The 25,534-nt window shown below is 46.9% G+C and overlaps 1 protein-coding gene across 3 annotated transcripts in view; it reads left to right on the top strand.

The window, feature by feature from the left end:
• Window positions 1-25,534, top strand: part of NAA35 (N-alpha-acetyltransferase 35, NatC auxiliary subunit) — a 1,572,250-nt gene that overhangs the window by 536,563 nt on the left and 1,010,153 nt on the right. For all 3 annotated transcript variants that reach the window (XM_069625850.1, XM_069625849.1, XM_069625848.1), the window contains exon 12: window positions 10,946-11,124. In XM_069625850.1, coding sequence (XP_069481951.1) covers window positions 10,946-11,124 — 179 coding nt within the window. The remainder of the gene's footprint in view (window positions 1-10,945; window positions 11,125-25,534) is intronic.

The raw sequence follows: 25,534 nt of genomic DNA, 5'->3' as shown, positions 1-25,534 counted from the left end.
AGTGGCCCCAGTTCCAGGGAATTATGTCAGTTCTGTTACAGGTTTTGGACAGGGTATCCAGGGATCTGATGTGGTGTTCCCAACAGACCACTTGGTAAAAGGAGCGTTACTTCGGCAACCTTGGCCTCATGTGACAGTGGTCACCAATGAATATTTTGAAGGTTGCCATGCTCACCTGCAGGACCTGACAGTGAGCAGTCTGTGGTCTCCCTCAGAGTGTCAGGATCACATGTGTTTTCTCAAATCGAGGGCGTTCAGCTGGCCCTGTTTACCTTCCTCCCTTCTGTCTAGGACAAATGCGTGTTGAACCTGACATACATCACAGTGGCTATGCACTAACTCAACAAACTAGGTGGTGTTGGGCCCTTGCCTCTATGCAGAGAAGTAATGCAACTGTGGTTCTGGGCTATGGAGAATGACGTATCTCTGACTTTGCTGGAACAGAGAATATCTTTACAGATAGGCTGTACAGACAGACTTTGGCCTCTCACGGGTTGGAGCTGTTCCAGGAAGTTCTTGGAGAATATCTTGCACCATCAGAGGACATCTCAGATGGATCTCTTCGCTTCCAGTGTCAATGGAAGTGTGAGTTGCTCTGCACCAGGAAATGTTCTCACTCTGGGGTTCGCTATGATGGTCCAATGGACATTTGGTCTCCTTTATGCGTTCTCCATGATTCCTGTTAACCCGCTATTTCTCATGAGACTGGGCCTGTTCAGGATCACGTTAATCCTGATTGCTCTGGACTGGGCCTAGAGAACGTGGTACCCAAAGTTACTCGGGAGAATAGCTTAGGGGCAAGGTGCTCACCTTGCAAGACAGACGACACAGAGCAACACAGGTTTGCTCGCCGGGTCTGCGCTTCAAAACCTCCGGGTATTAAGCATATTATAACTATCATATATCATCTGCCCTCCATGGCGGTTCCCAAACAGAGTGCATGCGCTCTCTGTCAGAAGCAGTTCCTCCATCGGAACATCAGCAACCTGAACCGTCATGCGCAGCTGCAGAGGCTTAGATGTAAGGAGTTGGACTTGTCGAATGACGTCCTGGATGTACTGCTTTCGGCCCAGGGACCTGCAACTAAATCCTCTTATACCTGCAGTTGGTCTACATTTTCGGCTTCATTCCAGGAGAAGGAACCTGGATGCATTCACTTGTGCCACATAACTAGTTCTGGATTTTCTGTTTTCCTTGGCTCAAATAAGCCTCCAGGTTGGCACTGTCAAGGGGTACTTAGTCGCAAATTTTTAAATAGACCCCTTAGCAAGGCTTTTCTTCATCATCCCCACAGTTGTGCAATTTTTGAGGGGGTTGTGTAATAAGTTTCCACAGCGTCAGTTTGTTGTTCCAACGTGGGATTTGAATTTGGTTTTGATGTGGGCTCCATTTGAGCCGATGCATTCTCTTTACGATTACTCACTCTTAAGGTGATTTTCCTGATTGCCATCCCTTCAGCTAGGTAGGGTGAATGTGCTCCAGGTGTTCTGTTAAACATCTCTATTTTGTTTTCTCCAAAGAGAAGGTGACGTTGAGTGCAACCTTCTTTTTTGCATAAGGTTGCCTCTTCCTGTATTTTTTCACCTGCGTCATTCTTCAAATTGAGGATCGATTCCACCGACTGTGTCCGGTGTGGGCTCTTGGCTACTATTTTTCTTGGCTGAGGGATGTCAGGAAAGATGACCAGTCCTTTGTATGTTGGTGTCTATTCTGGTAAGGTTGTGACAAAATGTCCTGTGAAGGGGGATCATTTTCTGCATATCGCAATGCTATGATCTGTCTAGGAAGGATGTCATGGAGCGTGCTCATTCTACCAGAGGGCTGGCTGCCACATCTGGAGTGGGGGACGGGGGGGATAATCTCTGAATATTTGCCAGGGAGCTACATGGGTCTCACTATACATGTGTGCCAAACGTTGCTTGGATTCTCTTTTGGGACAGGCTGTCTTTCTGAATGTTCTGGCATAGGTGTCATCTTCTTGCTCAGATTTACGAAGTGCTATGGGAGTCTATCCTAGATGATGAATCCGTGGGAGGTAGGAATCCATTAGAAGAAAAAATGACTTACCTCTCAGAGATGTTCTTTCTGATGGATGTTCCTCACACGGTTTCCTCACGTTTTCCTCATCGCCCTTCCATCCTACCCCAATTTGCATATAGCAAGTACACATTTCGAAGGGATTGTGTCCTCCGACGTATTCCTTATCTTTGAGAATCCGTTTCCAGTTTGATGGCCTCGGAAACTTTTTCTGTAGAGGGCGCTGCGCATCGACTTCCGCCGAGTCGATGTCCCTCGACGGCCACCGTATCGGCGCCAACGTCACCATGTCCATAAATAGACACGCGCTGTGTCCATTGCTCGGTTCCGTTTTTCCGCGCTCCGTGGGGCCTCGGAACGTCGTTGCTCAGTTCAGTCAGGTTTACTAAATCTATTTCGACAAATATTCACTTATAGTTCTCGATGGCTTCTTCATCAGAACCGACGACGCCGCGATCCGGCTTCAAGAAATGTCGAGACTGCGGTAAAAAATGTCAATAACTGATCCACACAGGGTCTGTTTATGGTGCTTGGGGTCCGAGCACCATTGTTCGGAGTGTGAGGACTGCATGTCCATGACGGCGAAAGCCCTGAAGGAGCGAAAGGAGAAGCTCGAGAGAGGTAAGTCAGCCAAATCCTCCTCGAAGGTTTCGTCGGCTAAGTCGAGGCATTAGTCTCCTCGCCGTCAAACACTCCCATTCTAGATCTCGAAGCAGCTCCCACCATTCGTCGAGATCTAGACACTCAAAAAAGAGACGTCGAAGGTCCCATTCCTCGTCGTCTTCGGTGTCCCCAGAAAGAGTTTCCTGTCCCACCAAACACAGTTCTCAAGCTGAGTGGGAGGAATTCAGAAAGAAAATGTTAAGCGTCTTTGAGAACGCGGCCTCGACCCCCTCGAAGACAGCTGAGGGTGATACCCCGGGTGAAAAACCCAAAAAATCAAAATGCCGCGAGTCGCAGCATTCGGCGAAACATTCCACCCGAGAGCGCCTTGAGCCATCGGGTAAGAAGTCACCATCTTCGACGCCGTCGTCGAGGGTTCCTTCGATGCCGTCGTCGAAGGTTCCTTCGACGCATGGGTCGGCGCCATCGACGCCGTTGTTGAAGGGTTCCTCGACGCATCGGTCGACGCCGATGAAAGAGAGGACCAAGGCTCCACAGCCAACAGTGTTTTCAAGGGCCTCCGGCACGACGTTGAGACCGTCGTCGATGCCCTCGAGTAGGATCCCGATCCTCTCGAGTTCTTCGAGACCCCTTCCAGTTTTTTCGACGCCATTTTTGGCGCCTTCGAAGCCGGTTACATCGGCGTCGACGACTTCGACATTTTCTCGTCCAATAACGGCGAGTTTGGCTCCTTCGGCCCTAGAGATGGGCTTTACTCCATTTCAGAGATCAGAATACCCTGGTCTTTCTTTAATTTATGAAGAAAGAGAAGACTCTGACTAAGAAACGTTTGGTTTACAGAGATCCACACTGCCTGCTGCAGAGGATTTCACCTCTGAAGAAAGGAGGCTGAAGGAACTACAGGACTCACTTCATGAGGCCAGTGGACTTGACACTTCCCCAGAAGTGGAATTTGTAATGCCAGACCCAGGGGAACATGCCGAAACACCATATAGAACCCTGATGGCAAGAATAATTGAGTTTATGGGTTGGTCTGCACCTTCACCTGTTTTCCAACAGGATGATCTAACGGATATATTGGACAAAGACCCATAGGAGGACCAGGTAGTCCCCTTCCATGCAGCCCTACAAAGAAAAATTGCATCCAATTGGGAGACTCCCGAAGTCATCCCAGCAGTCAATAAAAGACTGTCAACAAAGTATAGGGTAGCGGCTGCTGACCCTGAATACCTGTCAAAACACCCGACCCCAGAGAGCCTGGTGGTTCAAGCGGCAACTTCATCCAGCAGTAGGACTGCTTACCCTACTGTCCCACAGGACAGGGATGACCAGAGGTATGACTCTATGGCAAAGAAAGTCTTCTCTGCCTGTAGTATGGCGTTGAAGTCCATCAACGCCACCTGTACGCTCGCTAGGTTCAGTCACACATTATGGGAGTGTGCTTCATCAGCGGCTGACTGCATACCCGATGGAGCAGCAGGGCCAAGGCGGCTAGTACAACAATCCGCAGGCATGCGTGGTTGTGAAAGTCTGGCTTTGCTCCAGATGTACAGGCCAGACTTTTGAATATGCCCTTTGACGGCTCTTCGTTATTCGGAAAAAATGCTGATGACAGTCTGGAAAAGTTAGACTTCCAAGGCAGCAGCAAAATCCTTAGGAGCTACTATCCGCCAAACTCCTTTTCGCCCCTCTCGGAGAGGAAAGTCCTTTCGCTATTATTCCGCATTCGCAAAAGGCAGAGGACAGCCGGCTCAAAGAGGCCAAAGAAGATCCACCCGAGGTGGACGGGTCAAAGGTACTAAGACCGCAGCAGCAGGTGCCTCTTTACCCTCGGCATCTGCATCAGCCGCCTCCAAACGACTCTGAGTCCTTCGCACACAAGACACCTGTAGGGGGCAGGTTAACTCACCATCTGACGGAATGGCAGGCTATAACGTCAGATGCTTGGGCGTTGGAGACAGTTGCCCAAGGTTACTGCCTACCCTTTCTACACATTCCTCAGAGTCATCCACCGGGGAACAGCTCCCTAAAAGTTCCAGATCCGCTCCTCTTGCAGGAAATTATGGACCTGCTAGAGAAAGGTGCCATAGAACCGGTACCTGTTGCGGACAGGAACAAGGGCTGGTACGCCCCCTACTTTCTCATACAAAAGGAGGACGGAGGACTGAGACCCATCCTGGACTTACGAGAATTGAAAAAGTTCCTCAGGGAGGACAAGTTCAAGATGGTAACTCTCTCTCAGATCCTTCAGGCCCTCCAGCTCCAGGACTGGCTGGTATCTCTGGACCTTCAGGATGCTTATTTCCATGTGTCAATCCATCTCAAGCACAGGAAATACCTGAGGTTCGCAATTGGCAACTCTCATTATCAATTTCGAGTTCTGCCATTTGGGCTGACCTCCGCCCCGAGGGTCTTCACCAAGCTGATGTCGGTAGTGCTGGCGAGTCTTTAAGGAGGGAAGGGATCCACGTCTATCCCTACCTGTACGATTGGCTGATCAGGGCCGTATCTTCGGAACAGGCCCGGATCCAGCTAGATTATGTCTGCCTCTTCCTTCACAGACTGGGCTTCTCCCTCAATTTAAAGAAGTCACAGATGATACCATCTCAGAGACTCCATTTCATTGGAGCGGTCCTGGACACTTCCCTGGGAAAAGCCTCGCCACCAGAGGTGAGGGCTCAAGATATTCTACAGATGGTCACCAAGTTTCAGAATGCCCAGCGTCTCCCAGCCTTCGACTTTTTGAGGTTGCTAGGCCTCATGGGATCCTGCATCTTCCTTGTGCCAGAGGCTCGCCTGAGAATGAGATCTCTTCAGTGGGCACTGAGAAGTCAGTGGTCGCAATTCTCAGGGAGAATGACAGATCTCCTCCGGATTCCGGACACCGTAGCCCGCGACCTTCAATGGTGGGCCTATCCAGTGAACATCTTGAAAGGAGAACTGTTTTGGCAACCATGGGCGGAGATAACCGTAGTCACAGACGCCTCACTCACGGGGTGGGGAGCCCATGCCAACGATTTGACCACCAGCGGTCGTTGGTCTCCATCGGAGTCCAGACTACACATCAACCTATTAGAGCTGAGAGCGATCAGACTAGCGTTGAAAGCTTTCCTGCCATCAGTACAGGGGAGACATGTTCTGATAATGACGGACAACACGGTGGCCATGCACTACCTCAACAAAAGAGGAGGTGTAGGATCACTGCCACTGTGCAGAGAGGCAATGCAGCTCTGGTTTTGAGCAATTCGGGAAGGAATCTCTCTATCGGCAGTCCACCTAGCCGGAGAGAAGAATTTGACAGCGGACGCTCTGAGCAGGCAGAGCACAGTCTCCCACGAATGGGAGCTAGCTCAGGAAGTCCTTCAAGAGATCTTCTCCCTTTGGGGAACCCCTCAGGTGGATCTGTTCGCCACAAGCACCAACAGGAAGTGCAATCTGTTCTGTTCAAGGGAATTTCACCCGAGAGGAGCTCTAGGAGACGCGTTTGTCGTGGACTGGGAGTTTCCACTCCTCTACGCGTTTCCACCAGTCCCTGTTATTCCTCAAATGATCAGGAGGTTGAGAAGATTCCGGAAAACCATGATCCTAATTGCCCCGGACTGGGCCAGGAGAACGTGGTAACCAGACCTTCTAAATATGTCCATCTGTCCTCCAATCCGTCTTCCACTCAGAGAATCTTCTCTCGCAGAAGGGAGGTCAGGTTCTCCATCCAGACACCAGAACCCTCAACCTTCACGCTTGGCTTCTGAAAGGTTGAGGTACAAGGATTGGGATCTCCCTGATGACGTCATGGAGGTGTTGCTTTCGGCCAGAAGACCAGCAACAAAGTCTTTATACCGCTGCCGTTGGAACAAGTTTTGCAGCTGGTGTAGGGAAGAGCATATCGACCCTTTTTCATGTGGTACGCCAACGGTGTTATCGTTTCTACTCTACTTGGCAAACTCAGGCCTTCAAGTTGGCACTGTAAAAGGCTATCTCGCAGCGCTTTCTATCTTCAAGCGCACTGCGGAGGAACCATCGTATTTCAAAATTCCTCTAGTGGTACAATTTCTCAATGGTCTAACTAATGTTTACCCTCCAAAACCATTCCAGGTTCTATTATGGGACTTAAATTTAGTCTTAAACTTCTTAATGGGCACTCCATTCGAGCCACTTCACCCTTGCGCATTGAGATTTTTCACACTTAAAACTGTCCTACTTGTAGCACTAACATCTGCTAGGAGGGTGAGCGAGCTACAAGCTCTCTCCTGTAAACCCCCACATACAATTTTCCACAAGGACAAGGTTGTCCTTCAGGTGAAGCCTAATTTTCTCCCAAACGTGGTTTCTGAATTCCATATTACTCCGAAAATTACCTTGCCTTCATTCTACCCTCCTCCCCATCCGGGGAAAGAGGAGGAAAGGCTACACTGGCTGGACCCTAGGCGAGCTCTCAGCTTTTACATCAGCAGAATGGCTAGGATCAGGCAAGCAGACCAGCTGTTTGTATGATACTCAGGTCACAAGTTGGGACTACCCATAACAAAACAAACCATCTCCAGGTGGATTATCTTGGCCATCCTGGAATGTTATAGACTAGCAGGGAAAGAGCCACCACAAAACCTCAGGGCTCATTCAACCAGGGGTATCGCAGTTTCTTCGGCTCTCCAGAGAGGGTTACCGGTCCGGGACATATGTGCGGCTGCCACATGGTCGTCCGCACATACATTCACAAAATTTTACAATCTGGATTCCTCCACTGCTCAAGAGACCAGATTTGGCAAGGCCGTATTACACTCGGTCCATCCCTAAAGGGATACATAACACTATCACTCCCTCCTCCAATTACATACCACTGCTATGGGAGTCTATCAAAGATAAGGAATACGTCGGAGGACACCATCCCTTCGAAGAACAACTTACTTCTTACCTGGTAACGTTCTTTCGACGGGATGTTCCTCCGACGTATTCCTTATCGCCCCTCCCATCCATCCCCGCAGTGATAACTTCCCTTGTGGTTGCATCTTTTGCTCCTTCAGGGTTACTAACCGATTCAGGCATGTCTTTTCTTATACTACAAAACGGAACTGAGCAACGGACGCAGCGCGTGTCTATTTATGGACATGGTGACGTCGGCGCCGATACGGTGGCCGTCGAGGGACATCGACTCGGCGGACGTCGACGCGCAGCGCCCTCTACAGAAAAAATTTCTGAGGCCAGCAAGCTGGAAACGTATTATCAAAGATAAGGAATACGTCGGAGGAACATCCCGTCAAAAGAACGTTGCCAGGTAAGAAGTAACTTGTTCTTTTTTCTGCGGTTCCTCAACAGCAGAGTCCTTTGGTGTGGGGGAGGAGGCGGAACTGAGGTCACAGGACACAGAGCCTCGATATATATACTGGCCCAACATCATGTCTGTCGTGTGTTTGTTTCCTGGGGCATAGTAAGCTGTAACTCCTTGGTCAACACCCTGACAATACCTTGGACTCCTGGTCCCTTTATGTCTTTCGGTCGATTTTATCTCCTCCTAAACGTCCTGATGAGGTTCTCCCAACTGCAAGAATTCGACTTTTATTCTGATAGCGCCACAGTGGCCAGCTCGCTTTTAGTTCTCTGGCCTGATGGAAGCCTGGAAGGAGGGTCCAATTACCTTTCCAGTGCACACAACCTACTGCAACAGGGCAGGGTTCTACACCCCTCCCTTCGTTTACTGAATTTAGCATCATGGTTCCTGATCAGATAACTTAAAGACATCTGGTTCCTTAGCTGGCAGGTCGCCCTTTTGGTGGCTCTCACATCTGCTTGATTTGTCTCAGAATCTTATAACGCTTTCCGTAAGGAGAAGGTGGTTCTACAAACCCAACATGGTATCCTTATCCCACATCAACGAAGTTGTTTTGCCCACTTTTTTTTTAAACATTTTTTTTTTTATAAGTCTTCAAACTCCTGCAGACACTGTTTTTAACTCTTTATATTAGGGAATCCCCCCATTTTCTAACTGCACAGATCTAGACACCCGGTTTCAGTGGAGTGTGGGAACGCAGAGGGCTCCCATTTAGATTGATTGATTGATTTATTTATGGAGCGCTTTACACCAAGGGGCTGTACAATGGAACAACAAAATGCAGAGTAATAACAACAAATAACAATGTGAGCAAAGTGGCAACTTGAATCATTCAACAACAAAACAGTGCAAAGAGCAATTGACTGAGAGGGGGAGAAGTGGAGTGTGAACAGGAGAGTGAAGGGAGGGGCGGGGAAGGATTGAGTGAGAGTAGAAGGAAGGGAGAGAGAGTGTAAAATAGAAAAGGGAAGGTGGAAAGGGAGGGGAGGGATTAGAAGAGGGGAAATTCTATTCTTTTTAACATTTATACAAGGCCTTTCTTTGACCTGCTGGGTAACATTGGCGTGGTATACACTAACTACGCTGATGACTCCCAAATTGTTTTTAAACTAACAATTATGATCAGGATTCGGGCGAAATTAATCAAATGTATGCTGTGGTGCAACAATGGATGGCGAATAACTCCCTCACGTTAAATGATGGCAAGGCAGAGCACCTCTTCGAAGGCTCTGGGCCCAGATTACAAAATCTGCATCTTGCATGTACTCACATTTTGACATTGCAGGCTGCACTATTAAAGTAGCATCCCACATGATGACTCTGGGAATCTATTTTGATGCTCAGATGTCTTTTTGTAGACCTGTAGATACTACTAGAACTTCTTGTACTTCTATAAATAAGCTTTTGAATCAAATTAGCCCATTTCTAGCCATAGAAAACAGAGGTGTATTGGCTACTGCTCTGATCAATTCGCGTTTGGATTATTGCAATAGACTATTGGCACACACTGCAAAAAGGAACATTAAGAAGTTACAGACAGTACAAAATGGTGCGATTAGAGCTATACATGGCCTCAAGAGAGGCAAACATGTTACCACTCTGAGATGAGACCTTCACTGGCTCCCGGTGCAACATCGCATGAAACCTAACATTTTAACACTAACCGAGTAATGTATGGCCGGGTCTGCTCCACATTACTTAAAGAATCGAATACACATTAAAAACCCTGTTAGAGCTCTATACTTGAATGAAGGCATATCCCTTAGCCAAACACGTTTTTAATTGACAAGATATGGAGCCACAAGCTTTGACGATTGGGCTCCTAAGGCATGGAACGACCTGCCCCTTGCACTGCATGTCTGTTCATGAATTTCGTAATTTAAAAAGGATCGCAAAACATTCTTGTTTAATAAAGTAACAGATTAAGCTTTCTTGGGGGATAGGTTGTGTTGGTATATGTTCTATGTTTGCTTGTCTCTCAACGCTGAGGCCTTCGGTGTGTGGCTAAACAAATATTCAAATAAATAAATCTAAACTGTTCAGGAGATCAGACATACTTTTTGTTAACTTTTGGCAGTCATCATTCTGCCTCCCAGGCATCTAAGGAAGCCATAGCAAGATGGCTAGTTTCAGGTAGTAATCACTTCTAGGGGATGCAAAAGCACCTTCCCCCGAAGGGAGTTCATATTATGAGAGTTAAAGCCACAGCTACAGCCTTCAAGTGTAATACCCCTGGGATGTAATAAGCAAGGTCAACCCTATCGGTCTTCTGGATACCTGCTCCAGAGCAGATGGTAGCTTTTGACAGGCTGTCCTGCATAACCTTTTAGCTAGTCAGTAATTATTCTCTTGCTCCCATAATTAATTCACTGTTATAACTCCCATTAGTATGAATGAAATGGGGCAGGACCTATGAGTATGAATTAATTACTCACCATAGTGACTACTGTACTCCAAGTCCTTAATCTGTTCCTAGATACTCTGCCTAACAGAGAGGGTTACTCTAAGCATGTTAACCTAAACGTAAAGAATACTGTGCTGGAGAAGCCTGGAGATTCAATGCAAGATATTGTAATGAGGAAACCTCTGCAGCATTTAAGAGAAATAAATGTGCACTTTTTCGACTATAACATAATTGAAGGAAGTATACAAGAAATTCACTCCAATACTTTGATATTTTAACACAACTCTTGTAGAAGCTACCAGTTGAAATCATGCTAATGAACTATTCTATTATTCTCTTTCAATCGGATTGGGATCTTTTCCTATAAAAAAGTAATGCATTTTTGTAGAGTGTAAACTCATCTAGTTGCTGTTTTTCATTTTCAAACTGCACATACATACATTTCCAAACTGTACGAGATTATACATTCCCGACAAAACATTGTAACTTGTTTCAGATGAAACCTTCTTCTCGCTTGCACATTAAGAAATAAAGACACTAATTTTGTTTTTGTTTAGATCATCCGATTATGATGGGGTTTGAGCCTCTTGTGAACCAGAGATTGCTACCGCCAACCTTCCCCCGATATGCAAAGATCATAAAGAAAGAAGAAATGGTTCAATATTTTGCAAAACTTATTGACAGGATAAAAACCGTATGTGAGGTTGTGAACTTGCTGAATCTACATAGCATACTGGTAAGTGTGAACTTTTAGTTTGGATTTATATTTTGCAACTGATAGCTTTTTGTGAGATGCTGTACTAGTTTTCTCATGACAAAATGTATTACTACATTAGGTTTGTGTATGGGATAGCCTTAATAATTGACAGAATAATTATTGTTAAATATTTATCGTACCTTGCTGGAAAGGGGATTGTGACAAATCGCATCAATTTGTCAAGGTGTCCAGACTTAATCTCCCTCCCGGTCTCTTAGGCGCAAATGGAGGAGAATGTGAATAAGCGGTTTGTAGCCCTCCTCTAAGATGGCACCACCCTGTTCACTTTTTGAGAAGTCAAACCTGTGGACTAGTCGTTTTGAAGATGGCAACCAGCGGGCTCGTAATGAGTCAGACCATCGCAGGCAACGGAATAAAACAGGCGGCAGCAGGCTGCTCTGTGCGCCGCTCATTCTGAATTGTAACGCTCCTGTAAGTTTATTCTTTGACTTTCCTGGATATTCTCGGTCCTTCCTCCTTCCCCCTTCCCAGCACTTCTTGCCGTTCTTTCTCCCTTTTTGCCTCCCCTTTCCGTCTCCTTCTTCCGACGCGTGATGTTTGGATCATGTGAAGGCATCATGAAGTAAGACACAGACAACAGATTCCCCTTTCTAGAAAATGTTTTATTTTCTTTATATGTCAGGATGGAGTAAGGCCTAACTTGCCCTATGCTAAGGTGGGCATTTCCTACCTAAAGAAAACTAAGGATAGTCAATGTCAGTGAGTTCCAATGAAAAGTCTGTCTGTGTCCGAAACCTGTGCTTGCCCTCCCAACTAAATCTATACAATGTGTAGGGATGTCAGCAACAAAGTAAATAGTGTTCAAAAGTACATTTCTGAGCTTCTTACAGTTCTTTGGCATTTTGTTCCCAAGGTTCAAAATGGTTCCACAAGGGCCTCAGGGTTCCCTTCCCCAAGAGTTCAACAAAGTTCAGCAATTCCTTAATGCAAAGATCTGAGGGTTCCTTGCCCAAGAGTTCAACGCCTTGTTCATTTCCAGTGGGCCACTTGGTCTAGGCGCAGTTGTTGGACCACATTGTCCACCCATTACAGCTCATGCAACTGTTAACCCAGTGCACTTTGTGGTACTTCTGTTTTATTTAGGCTTTGGCCAACACAGGTCTCTTCCTCTCTTGTCCTTTGGACTCTTGTATCTTGAATCCACACTTAGTGCACCTTTTCCCTGGCAGTCTTTTGGCTTAGCCACAACTTGTAGCTCATACAGTTCACTCCGTGGGGGTTTAATCTTTCTCACCCCCTTGCGTTCACTTAATTCAGAAATGCTAATAATGGGTTCATCACTTGCTTTACTTTCCTTTCCGTATTCAAAACCTACTCAATATAATTTTTAGTTCAGTATTAAATAATGCCTTTTGCATCCTTCAAAAGTACTTAATTGACTTTGTAACATATATTCTTTGTAATTCAATTAGTTCGGTATTCAATAATTCACTTTGCATCTTTAAAACATGCTTCTTTTGCTTTGTAACATGTTAGTTATTCCCAGTCATCTCATATGACCTTCCATATAGTATGAGTAATAAGATTCAGTTAATTCGGTATTCAAATACATTGGTTTTCCAGCTTGGCATCTCGTTTCACTTTTCCGTATTCCGTCTTCCTGCGGAACTCCCAGCGAGCTGTGCTCGCTGTCCTAGGCAGTTTGCTGCCCCGCTCTTCCACGGCGGATGCTGCTGAGAGCCCATCTCGCTCTTATACCGGCCAGCAGCACCTTGGAGCCTTTGGTGCCCCACAGCTGCTGTCGTCGGTGCTGGGTCGGAGGAACTGCAGGAACCTTGACCCTCTCACAGGCAGTCGTGGCCCCAGCACCTCCTCCGTACTCATGCTTAACCCTGCTTTCCCCCAGTCAGTTCCTCTCTAGCCCGCTCCTGCTCAAAACAGTGCATGCGTCCCTCACCATCTCCCTATACCGCTACAGCTTCCCACTCCTATAAACCTGTCGCTGGTTAACATACTGCAGGTGTAAGGCCTCTAAATGTATTGTCTGACCTTGGTGAAACATGTTAGTGGGGCATGCCTGTCTATTGTAGTTGAACTCTTGCACAGCCCTCTTCCTCGTCCCAGTACAAAAGTGGTGTGAAGACAGGGAAGTGTGCCTACTCCTAGTTGTTTCCTCCTCATCCCAGTCTTAAGGAAAAAGGACCATGGGGCATTTTGGTCAGAATAAAGAGTCGAGGACTGACAGCAAGTCCCTGAAAGCTCCAGAGAGAATACAACCCTCTAGGGAAGAAAGGCCCAACTTGATTTTGTAAGCATAAGACGTTTTTAGTCTCGCACATAGATAAGAGCAACAGCAAAGCACTCTGCTGCTAAAAACGTTCTTCCAAAAAGTAGTACAAGCAGAATCTTATAAAGCAAAACATCATCATACATGACGCAGTTACATTAGGTAAAATCCTACCTGCCTGGTTGATGTGCGCCTATACTTGATCTGGCATCCCTTATGGGGCAGGCGGGACACTGGTTCCAGCCCAGTCCATCCGTCTTCTATCACTTGTGCTGCAGTGATCATCATCTTCTCACGTCAAAGGTCAGAAAACAAATTATACTCCTACCATACATCTATTTAATCACCCATACTGTGCACTTGGCAGGCCTTACGACTGGCACAAAGGAGGTTCTGGGGCACTCTAACCTTCACACACACATTTCACTGACTCCCCTACGTGCCATCCGGCTCCAAAGTCTCTACCCTTGTTTTAAATTATAGTTTATCCCTCCCGGCACCTTGCAATACAAATCACATGATTGTCCCTTCAACGATGTGCCCCGTCTGTCCTCTTTGAACATCTCAGGACTTGATACTTTGGGATTGGTGGTCAAAGGGCGCCTTGTGCCATGGAATTCAGAGATCTTAAGATTTAATTAATATGGGCTATAACTCGTGGTCGCCTGGGGATGGGCCGGGTCATGCTTTGGCCAGTGTGAGATAACATGCACACAAGGCGCCAGTCTGTGATCGCGGCCTTGTAGGGCACATTCCTCTCAAACATCTTTGCAACACTATTGGAACAATGAATAGGCGTTGTGGCGGTTAAGAGTGTGGGCTGTCCTCATGAGAACTCGGGCATGGCTGGGGATTTCTATTGTCTTGTGATTTTTTTGGGCCTGGTGCGTGCAATTCTGCATTTACCGCACATGCCTTCCCTTCTACCTATGGTTACTATTATCTATGCAAAATAGCAATGCTGCTCGCACCTTATGCTGTACTATGTGGATAAACTATATTTGGTTATACTAGGGTAGGGTGCTGTTAAACTGGGTGATGTCACTCTCACTGTCCTCCCATCCCCCTGGGCCCATCATAGTGCTTCAAATGCATCTCGCCTCACTCTAAAGCTCCTAGAGGGGGTGGGACAGGGTTGACCCCTTCCCAACATTCCCCCTTTCGTTACTTCTACAGTAGCAAACCCTGGGCCTCTGTGCTCCAGCTCCCCGTCTCTGCTTCCACATATGGCTGAGTTCCCTTTATTGGCACCCAGGCTCTACACACTGACCACAAACTCTCCCCCTACACGTGTGTTCTCCAGGTGAACAAGTAATATAGATGCATCACCCCTCCCCCACTAGGTTCACCCAAACCTCTTTATAACTTTCTGGGTCAGGGGGTGGAGAAATTATAGTGTGGTATAGATGATCAACTTCATCTCCATAAGGGATAGGGAGCCTTTCATATTTCTGGCCACTGTGTGCCATTTATTGTTTCACAGGGTGCTTTTGGAACCCCAAAACCCCAATTGATACCATAATTCTTGCGCTATTATGTGCCAAATTGGCACAAAATTGGAGGGCCAGCTGACAGCTGCAGAAAATAACAAGGATGAACACAATGATGGGCATTAACATCTACACGATCGCTCCAAGCCACGACGGGGCCCAACTGAATGCCATAATAAGCCAATCACTGTGCTGTACTCATCCCTCCTTCATGCGAAGACCCAGGCCATGGACAGCTATGAATGTGAGATAATTATGCGTTCTCCACATCCTCTGGAGGCACGAATGTGCAGCAGGAATCGCCAAACTTTTTGCATACCCCACTTTCCATTGCTGTTAACATGTCCAACACACAATGATTTTGCATAGTTATAAGTCTAAACACACACAACTCAACCTTGATCACGTTGAACCCATTTTCTGTGTCGTTCGCAAGCTGGACCAGCTCTCTCCCATCTTAAGATCTGCAACCATTTGCTGCGGCCTGCCCTCTCGGCAGAAGTAAAGATGCAAAAAAAGATTCTGCTGAGCTGAAGAGACTGGATTCGTCTGGTATATCATCAGTAGAAGAATCTTTGAATATGTAATTCGATCCTTTCATCCTCTGCTCTTTTTGGAACTGTGCTTTTCCTGGCAGGATATGGAGCTCTTGTGTGGGCAACAGACCCTTTACACCATGGGTTGTGAACTCGGGATGATGAATATCCTCAATCACATCCAAACCCAGCCCTTGATACGTGTCATACTTTCTTCGTACTTCACTTCTCATTATTCTGTACCTGCTTTCAAGGATTGCAGCTTTACTAGTGCTATTGGAAATAGCATTATATCGTTTGCAGTTTTAGACAATATTTTCACTGTTTCCCCCACTGTCGTACTGTGTTTATTAAATTCATTAAATTAATTTTCATTATTATTGTTAGTGTTCACATTAGTGCTAATATATGTAACTCCACTCATATTATTAACAGTTATATTTATTGTCCCATTTGGATAATATACAATCCTATTCTCCCCATTCCCCGCTTTATAGGACCTCCCCCTATAACACCCTTCCCCAATACAATCCCAATAGTACTATCAATCTCACACAGGGACCTGCAATAATAGTCACCCCACAATAATAAACATACATCCATATTTTCTCATTCGTACATCTACACCTCAGGTCCCTACTTAACAAATTATTTACATTAGTCACATCCATCTTCTTTCCTGAAATAAAAACAAAGACACACAAGACAACGAAAAGGAGAAATGTAAAAGACGTACTTTGTACACAAAGAAGGGAAAAGGTGAGAGAAAGAAAAAGATGGAGACTAAGAGAAAAAGCAGCCCTGAAAAAAGAGCGATATGGAGTTAGCGGCTAGGCTTTGGCCTGCCACTGGAGCGTGCTATCGCACACGTATCACCCCTGGATATCGCCCCTGGACAGGCCGGTGAGGTAGACTGGGTACAGGTACTGCTACCCCTTGTTTTTTTAGATAACTGATGTACTAGTGTACTCTCTGGAGGTGCCCTACGAACGTCCAAGAGTTGGACCCAATAGTGCAATTCTTTGACTTTTACAGCGAGGGGAGTACAAAACACCACCTCCTAGGGCGCCCTTGAAACCAGGGGTTATTCCATTACGGACGTATATGAGGTCGCCAGGCAGCAGCGGTTGTGTGGACATAGGCTCGGGATCTGTCACCATAGTAGTCTCGACATCCGGTGCCTGTCGTCACTATCCTGGGAGGTGCAGTCTTTCTGGAGACATATTTAATGGCCTTAGTTAGTGTGGTGAAATACTCCTTGAACTCATCGCCTAGCAACGCTGCTGCACTATGTGCTTCTGAAGCCCTTCTTACAGGGGATATGGGAGTATGCCTACGCCGTCCAGTGACCACTTCATGAGGTGACAAATGGTGGTCTTTGCTTGGCTGCGTACGTAAACTGAAGCAGGCCGGGGTCAAACAAAGCGCCCAGTTTTTCTTCAATGTGGTACTTACACTTACTTTTAAGGAGCCCATTTATTCTCTCCACAACGTCATTGGCCTGTGGGTGGAAAATCAAACACATCCAGTGCTTGATGCCAGGTAGTGCTGTTATGTGCTGAAATAATGCATTGAAGAAATGTGTTCCATTGTCTGGTGTTAAAACCTCGCACACACGACTTCCCGTACTAAAAATCTCGAGAAAGGACAAAACACTACAATGAGGTACATAGATCCATTACAACGCTCACCCTTATCAGCGTAAACTATGTGGAATTCACGGAACAGCCCAGTAGGGCGGGGCAAGGTACCCCGTAACGTCCGTAGTGTCTTCACTGTACTGAAACTTTGATATGTGGTGCAATGTATGACCATTTCTGTAATGCTTTCCTGGAGATTTGATATAAACCAGTCCTCCTGTATATCTGCTGCTATGTGCTGCTTCGAACTGTGATATGGATAATGTAACTGTTCATAGGCTATGGCTAGCAGCTCCTAGGGCATTACTGTCTTCCCAGAGCTCTCCTGCCTCCATAACAGATCTGTCGGAGATTCCTTACAACCTCTCTGTGACCACAACTCTTTCTCCCTTTCAGGTGCCCTTCCTTGTAGTTTGATAATCTGGGAGATGGGTAATGCTGTGTAAGGTGCTGGATGCTTGCTTCTCGGTGGGGCAGTCGCAACGTACTCGGTAGGTATTTCATTTCGCAGATAGGCCGCAGTTTTGGCTTCCACATCAACGGCTGCGTTCCCCATCGATATTCAGTCTGTCCCTTTAGTGTGGGCGGCGCGCTTGACGACGGCCACAACAGATGGCTGGGAAAGTGCTTCTATCAGTATTTCTAGCAGTGTCGCATGCTACACTGAGGATATATTTGCCCTCTGAAACCCCCCCCCCCTTCCAGCGGGATAGACCGGCGTGTACCGTTGTTGTAACATACGCTGAATCTGAATATATTGTAACATGGCACCCTTTAGACGTTCTTAATGCTTTGATGAGTGCTAAGAGTTCCACCGCCTGTGCAGAATAATGCATGGGCAACCTTTTCATAACCGCTGTCTTATACTCTCCTTCCACAAGTCGTACCACTGCTGCCCCTGTCCATCTTTCTCAAACCTCCTGATCAATTGTGGAAGCCCCGTCAACAAAACGTACCTCACCCTCTGTCAATGCACAGTCCCTTGCTTTGGGAATGTCGTCCTCCTCCCCCTTGTATGTGGCACAGTTGTGCGTCATCAAGTCCTCTGTAGTAGGCATGTCTGTTAAAAAGGTGGCAGGGTTCACTGTTACACCCAACCCCATAAATATGGGGTTTAGAAATGATGATCTCATATGCCGAAGACCTTTGCTTAGGCAGAGTAGATTTTGACCTTGCTAGAATGGCAAACAAGGAAGGTTCCACATACAACGTGACTGAACACCCCATTACAATTGTAGAATGGTTGTCTATTGCAAAAGCAGCAGTTGCTAAAGCTTGTTCGCACGCAAACTGCCCTTGCATCACTGTATCCATAGTGCTGCTATAATAGGCCAATGGCTTATGGCCCATAGTGCTTTTCTGAGTCAATACCGCTGTCATAACCTGGCCATCCGAATAGGAAAACAAGTACAATTCCTGCATGTAATCATGGGTGGCTAGTAGCGGTGCTGAACTAATGACTTCTTTTGAGTCGTCAAACTGTTTGATCATTTCTGCCATCCACTGTAACTTGTGTTCCTTTTGTTTTTTGTGCTTCCCTAAGGGCCTGTAAAAGTGGCCTTGTGTACGCCACGCAATCTAGAATCTAGGCCCTGCACTAGTTACACAGGCTCAGAAACGAACTGAGGCGGGTCTGGGGGTGGTGCCTACTGATGCTGCCCTATCTGGTAGTATTCTCTTACCATTCGCTGATATGAACTGCCCCAGATAGAGAACTTCCTGTTGGCAATATTGCAATTTGGCCTCGTCAGCCTTGTACCCCTTACAGGCCAGCAATTGTAGGAGTGAAATGGAGTCCCTTCGGCAGTGCTGTGCACTGTCACTACACACTAGCAGATCGTCCACGTACTGGATAATCGTAATAGTCACCTGAATATTCCCTAGATCGGCATGCAGTATTGTGTTGAATAGGCTCAGGCTCTCGCAGTTCCCCTGTGGTAACCTAATGTGTTCAAACCGCATCTGGCCCTGTGTAAATTATGATATGGCATCTATAACGCGCTTGTACGCAAGTGTTTCTAGGCGGGACAAGACAAAGACAAGGAAACCAGGGAGGACAAAATAACGATCTTACTAGGCCTTGTGTCATTCAGATTGTGCAAGTGTGTGCAAAAGGGAAGGGGAGAAGTGCCAGGGGGTGGGGAAGGGGGGAAGTGCAGTTAACTCACAAGGGCAGCCAGCGTGTGGCTCAAAAGGGCAGAGAGAAGGGACTGTTGGATTGCAGATACAGACCCTTAAATACTGGAAAGCCCAGAGGCAATGAGCGGGCAACTGGACATGCAGGAGCCTGGACCAGAGTTCAGAGGGTGACCAGTGTGCGGAGCAGTCTGGTGCGTTAGCAGGGGAGAGGAAAAGAGAAAGCAGAAGCGAAAAGGAAGATCTTGAGTTGCTTCCGAAACCGGAGGTGGTTCTGCTCAAGTTTGAGAGAAGCAGGGAGGCTGTTCCAGAGGGAGGCCCCAGCAGAGGAGATAGATCTGCCCCCAACTCTGTTTGGAGAAGTGTCTGACCCTCCGAGAGTTGGACATGGATGAGCGGAGAGCTCGAGAAGGAAGATGTTTTGGAAAAGAAAGTTGGAGGTAGAGACCCCATGCCGTGAGATACCTCGACTCAGGATGGAGTGGAATCGAGAAGAATGCATTTTTCAAGTCCACTACAGTAAAATATGTGGCTTCTTTGGGGATGCTACATAACATTGTCGCAGGATTCGGAACAATTGGAAATTCTTTCTGTACCACATCATTTAGGGGGTGCAAGTCCTGAATCATTCTCCTTTTGTCCCCTGTTGATTTTATGACCGGTTATATTGCCGTGTTACACAGAGGCATAGATGGCACGATGATCCCCTGGTCCAGTAGGGCCTGTATTGTCTTTCTAATAACTTCCTCCGCCTCCCTCGATTATGGATATTGTTTTACCCTGGGCAGCACCGCACCTGGCTTCAGTGTTATGCATACAGTGGTCATGTCTTTCAGTAACCCTACATCATGTGGATTTGTAGTCCACAACTGTGAAGGCACGTGTTGTAGGTCCTCGTCAAAAAATAGAGGTGGAGTTATTACTGCCATCAGGGGACACTGCACTCTTCGGTACTGTATCATTATGCCACAGGGGATACAGATCTCTAGGATTATTTCCCCATCTTTGTTGTTATTTTCAAACAATTAGTCATCCGTCATTTCCTTTAGCTGTACCGTTGGATCTACACAGATCACTGTGCGCCACTCACACCCATCCCTGTCCGTTCCTAACAGGACAACCCACTTGTCTGAAACCAACAACCCTTGCAAATCTAGCAACAATATCGTTCCCGCCACCACCTCAGATTACACTGCTGAAAGATAAAATCAGTGGGCATTCGCCAACACTGTTTAGCTAGAAATCTGGGACAACACCTCTGTGAGCACAGTAATACCATAAATAAACATGTCCGGGTCTACGGGAATACCACGCACCACCACCTCCCTTTGACGTTGTGTGGATTATCAACATCGCCATTACAGTGCACATCCCAGGCCTGGAGCAGACTATACCATGATCTGTAAAGGATATAGTCCTGTTTAACTTGCTAAGCAGGTCCCTGCCCAGTAAATTGACTGGGGAGCTTTTGGAATATAGTAAGGGAGCCCGTACTACCTTCCCTCCCACCTTTACATCCAGCTCCTCAGTATATGGAACCTTGGAAATAGCCCCAGCAAATCAAGATATTTTCCTGATAGCGGAAAATGTCCTTCCGTGATACTTGATTTAATTGCACCAGAGTCCACCGTGAATATAAACTGCCTGTTTCCTATCTCCGCCCACACCAAAGGTTCCTCTTCAGGGTAGATGGTCGTCGACAAGGCCGGACATGCGAATGCTCTCTGTGGGCTATCCTAATGAGGGTGTGTGTTCGTTCCAGGAAACAAGGAGTTGCCTCCGATCACTCCTGCTCCTCCAAAGGAAGCGGTAGCCCCACTTGGTATCCTGTTCCCCAGGGCAGCACCAGTCTGCTGCAGCTGTGGTGGATGCTGCACCTGCATGTCAGATGCTTGAGGCTGTTGGTTATAGGTTTAGTATTGCCCCTGGGAATACCCTTGGCTCTGATATCCTTGACCCCGTTGTGAATACCCTAATCCTTGGAGCCCTTGGCCCTGTTGCATGCGGCCATAATCCTACCCCACTATAGACCTGCTCCTGCATTCCCTTGCGAAATGCCCCCACCTCAAACAATTCCACCATTGGACACATACTGTGTCCTCCCTGCCCCCTTATGTATGAGGAGCATCTGCATCTTCGTCCTACTTCCCACAACCTTCTTCACAGCTCCTCTTCTCTTTCCAATGTCATCCGGCTGGCCCTGTTCCTCATTCTACCACCCCCCCACCATCCACAAACCTCCTATTTGGGGTGTACTCGCAGCCGCCTCTTCACCCGTTCCTTCTCCTTCGCTCTGACCCTCAGCGCAAACGTATCATCGTCCTCTTCCTCCACATTCTCTCCCAACACCGTATTCCACTCTCCCAGGATTATCCACCCATCCAGGCTTCTTTCTTTCTCAACACTTACACGTTTTATTCCATCAGTATCCATCCTAAGCAGCACTTCCCCTGATTTCCATTCTCATGACCCTTCTCTCGATGCCCCTACATCCCTTACTGCTCTTGGGGATGTCTGTAAAGTTCTCGGTTCTGTTAGCAATCCGGTTAGCCTATCCTCGAACTACCTTGACCTGTAACCTGCCGATGCCGGTACTTCAGGCGGGTGAGTAAACAGAGGTGGTGGAGCTGTAGCCTGTGGTGTTACTTGTGCTGAAGGGGACCCTACCACAGCAGAAGGAGTCCCTATCGCAACGGGTACATAGCTTGGATTGGTGTACATTTCTGCAGGATATGCTGTCAAGGGATATAATCCCTGGCACTCCACTGGCGCCCCGCCATCTCTTCCCTTCCTGCACTTCCCATCTTTCTGTCTCTGCGCCTCTACTCCACTCTGTGTTGGCAGAGACACCACGAATATCTGCACATTTTTCCGAGCCAGCGAACTAATTGGTTAAATCGTTTCTCGCGGATCGTAGGGCTAGGTTTTTTTTTTCATTTCAACAACATCCAGGCGGAGGAGTTCAGTTTTATGTGGGGTTCCATAAGGCTCATGCGTGGCACCCACCCTCTTTAATATTTTCATGATTCTGCTTTTTTGAACAACTAGACAGACTGGGTGTGGTGTACGCAAATTATGCGGACGATACTCAGTGTCTTGTGCCTCTAACCGACGATTATGCACGGGATGCTGCTACTCTTGAATCCATCTATCAAATCTTCCAGTCGTCGATGCATCTAAACAAATTAGCATTAAATAGTTCTAAAACTGAACTTTTGATCTTGGGTACAGCAATGCACTTAAAAAAAAAAAAAAAACTCCTGCTGATTATACATTTAAAATTGCAGATTGTGTGATTTATACCCAGAATAAGGTAAAGACACTTGTGTCCACCACATGTTATCATCTCAAAATTCTGGCACAGTTACGGCCTTTCCTGTCTTCAGAAAATTGTGCAGCAGTGGCGAGCGCCATTATAGGTGAAAAAATTGATTACTGTTCAAGTCTGCTGTCTGGTATTTCCAAGCAGGATCTTACCTGGTTGCAAGTGATCCAAAATAAGGCTGTGCGCATTGTGGCAGGGCTTCAAAGGAGAGACCATGTTACACTAGCTAGGAGAGCTTTACAATGGCTCCCTATTCGTAGCCAGATCATCTACAATGTGATGTGTATTACGCATAATTGTCTCACAGGGCTTGCTCCTAAGTATCTGGCCAGCCGCATTTCGAACGCCTACTTAGCAGTTCTAAGGTCTAACTCTAGCAGTCTCTTGGAAACGATGAGCGTTCACTTTGCCTACGTGGAGCGTAGATCTTTTCCACATGCAGCTCCACGGCTGTGGAACATGCTTCCACTAGACGTGAGGACATGTACTAATCTTCTACTTTTTAAGAGCAGATTGAAAACGCATCTTTTTGACTAATGCCTGCTAATATTTTCTTACTCTGTACTCTTGTCTTTGAACTCATCTTCTTTGCCGTCTATTCTGGGCGGTACATTTCTGTTTGCCTGTTTGTTAATGTGGTGCGCTATTATGCCTCTGGGCACGTCTGCCAGCGTGGTACAAATAACATTTTAAAACTCTGTTCCTTTGTACTTCTACGTCTTCAAACTTACGCCTGAGATCTAGAGTTACTTTTCTCTTCTGTAGCTGCTTCCCTTTATGTTGCTACTAAAAATGTGGACATGTGTTCCAAGATGCTCTTGTTGTGTGTGTCCGGTCATGGGCAGGGCATCCCCCTCCTCCTGGCTCCGCAGTCCACTGCTTATATTTTTCCACTCCGTCACAATACAGTGGCAAGGCCTTATACATATGCTCTATTGGTGTTCCACCCCCCATGCTAGTGTTGTCTATCTCTTACTGACCCCGCAAAGTCCTGCTAACGCGCCGCGCACACTGCCATTTGCTTATGACAACAAAAACAAAGAAAATCAACCCCCACCATTTTCTATCCCCCCCTTCCTTGCACACATACACCAGTCCACTAAACCATCCATTACCGCACCACACTACACCGCGATGCACTCTCTTACCGCCCCTTCTAGGGCCTGCTCTTTATTCAATAAAACACTAAATGCAATAAACTAACAAGCTAACATAACAACCACTACTTATTGCAGGCCTTTTATGAGACCACTAATTTTATTTCTATTTTCCTCTTTTAAATAATATACTTTCTTGTGGTACCACCTTCCTTCCTCTTCCAAGAAGGGGCTCCCTGCCTTAGCTTTGCCTTACCTTCTATTGCCTTACCGAAACACTCTCTTCATAGTACACATTTTAACAACAAATAACCCTGACCTCACTGTTAGGCAGAAACCTGTGCAGTTCCCTCTGGGACCACTGCAAAAGATTTAGGACTACAGGTGTTTGGCAGTAAACCCACTTGGTAGCAGTCTGTACCACACAGATTCACTCGGTAGCTGTGGCTGAGCAGTCAGACTTCCCTCAAGAAGAGTTAGGCAGTATACAGAGTATTCACAATAGGTCAAGAGCACACAATAGAACAAGTAAACACTGACCAGGGCTTGGTGTAAAAGAGATATAATTATTTATTTAAAACCACATCTAGAAAAACACAAAGGCACTAATAATAAGCAATTCAAAAACACGGTCACTAAAAGATATACACTCCCTTAAAAGAATATTAGACAAGTCTTAAGTAAAGCCCCACTTATTTTCAGACAGCGGTGAGCGCTTAACGTAGATGGCACTCTAATAGTTCGTTTTAAAAAGGGAGAGAAAAGCAGAGAACAATTTGAAACAGATCCCAACACTTTTTCAAGAACACAACAAGGGAGGAAGGCAAAGTAACACCGTGAAGTTAGAGTTCAAGAGGCCGGATCCACCTTCAGAGGATCCAAACGAAATGTGTCCAAGGTCACACGGTTGCAGTGCACAAAGGTCTTGTAAAGGTTCAAAAAAAGAGTTGGACCACAGAAAGGGACCAGTTAGACGGTCAAGGCGGCCAGCCCAGTCCAGAAGGTTAAGGAGTTATTATTACCTTGTAGCAATCTTTAGAAAGGGAGGCCTGGCGGACACGGTCCCTTAAAGTGGTGAGAACGCTCCAGCGGGGGCAGTTGTTCCTGGCAGCGGTTGCAAGTCGGTGCTTCGTCCGAGGGAAGAGAGGATCTCGTCGTGGAGGAAGACAGGAGTCCGTTGCACTGCCAGGGAAGAAACCAGCCGCGGAGTGTCTCGGGTACAAGGAGCGGTCCAGTGATTCGCGGTTCAGTGGTGAGTGGCTATCCGGCTGCCGGGGTGCTTGGCACGGGCAGTTGGACCACAAACCGGGCTGGGGTGCGAAGAAAGAAAGGAAAACTGGTTGTGCCCACCAGTCAGGGGAAGAAGCCTCTCCAGCCGGGAGATCTTCTCTGTCGTCGGGAAGTGGTGAGTCGATTCTGCAGGGCTCCACCGTTGGTGTCGTCGTAGTCGGTCGGCTCAGCTTCTCCCTCGTCGGATTCTCAGGTCCTGTGGCGACTTCTGAAGTTCCAGTCCCCAAAGCCCTGCTTTTATGCAGAAACCCCCATTCACTCAGCCTAGCTGTCACTCAAACATGCTAAGTGGTGAGCCGGCTGGCTCACCACTTGGGCCATCACACAAGAGTGTGACCTGAGTTACCAAGGTAACTCGGTCCAGGGTGCCTAAACCCCCCTCCTACACCCCCTGTGGTACCCAGACAGAGTGGCACCACTTTTGGAGGCTTCTGTGGAGAAGGCCGCCAAAAAGTTAAACAAAGGGCTCGACTTGGGTTGGAGTCACAGAAGAGAACGCAAACGCCATTTTAGAATCGAGTCTTGGCAAAAAATACCAACCGGAGAATTAATATTAATTAAATAAACAGGCGGTATGTTTGAGGCTATGAGAATTAAATAATTAAAGTTGGTAGCCTCGAACAATGG

Source organism: Ambystoma mexicanum, chromosome 6p, assembly GCF_040938575.1.
Source record: "Ambystoma mexicanum isolate Mex_15411 chromosome 6p, UKY_AmexF1_1, whole genome shotgun sequence".
In the NCBI taxonomy this organism is placed as follows: domain Eukaryota; kingdom Metazoa; phylum Chordata; class Amphibia; order Caudata; family Ambystomatidae; genus Ambystoma; species Ambystoma mexicanum.
The sequence above is the reverse complement of the archived record's forward strand: the minus strand, read 5'-3'. Positions and strand labels throughout refer to the sequence as shown.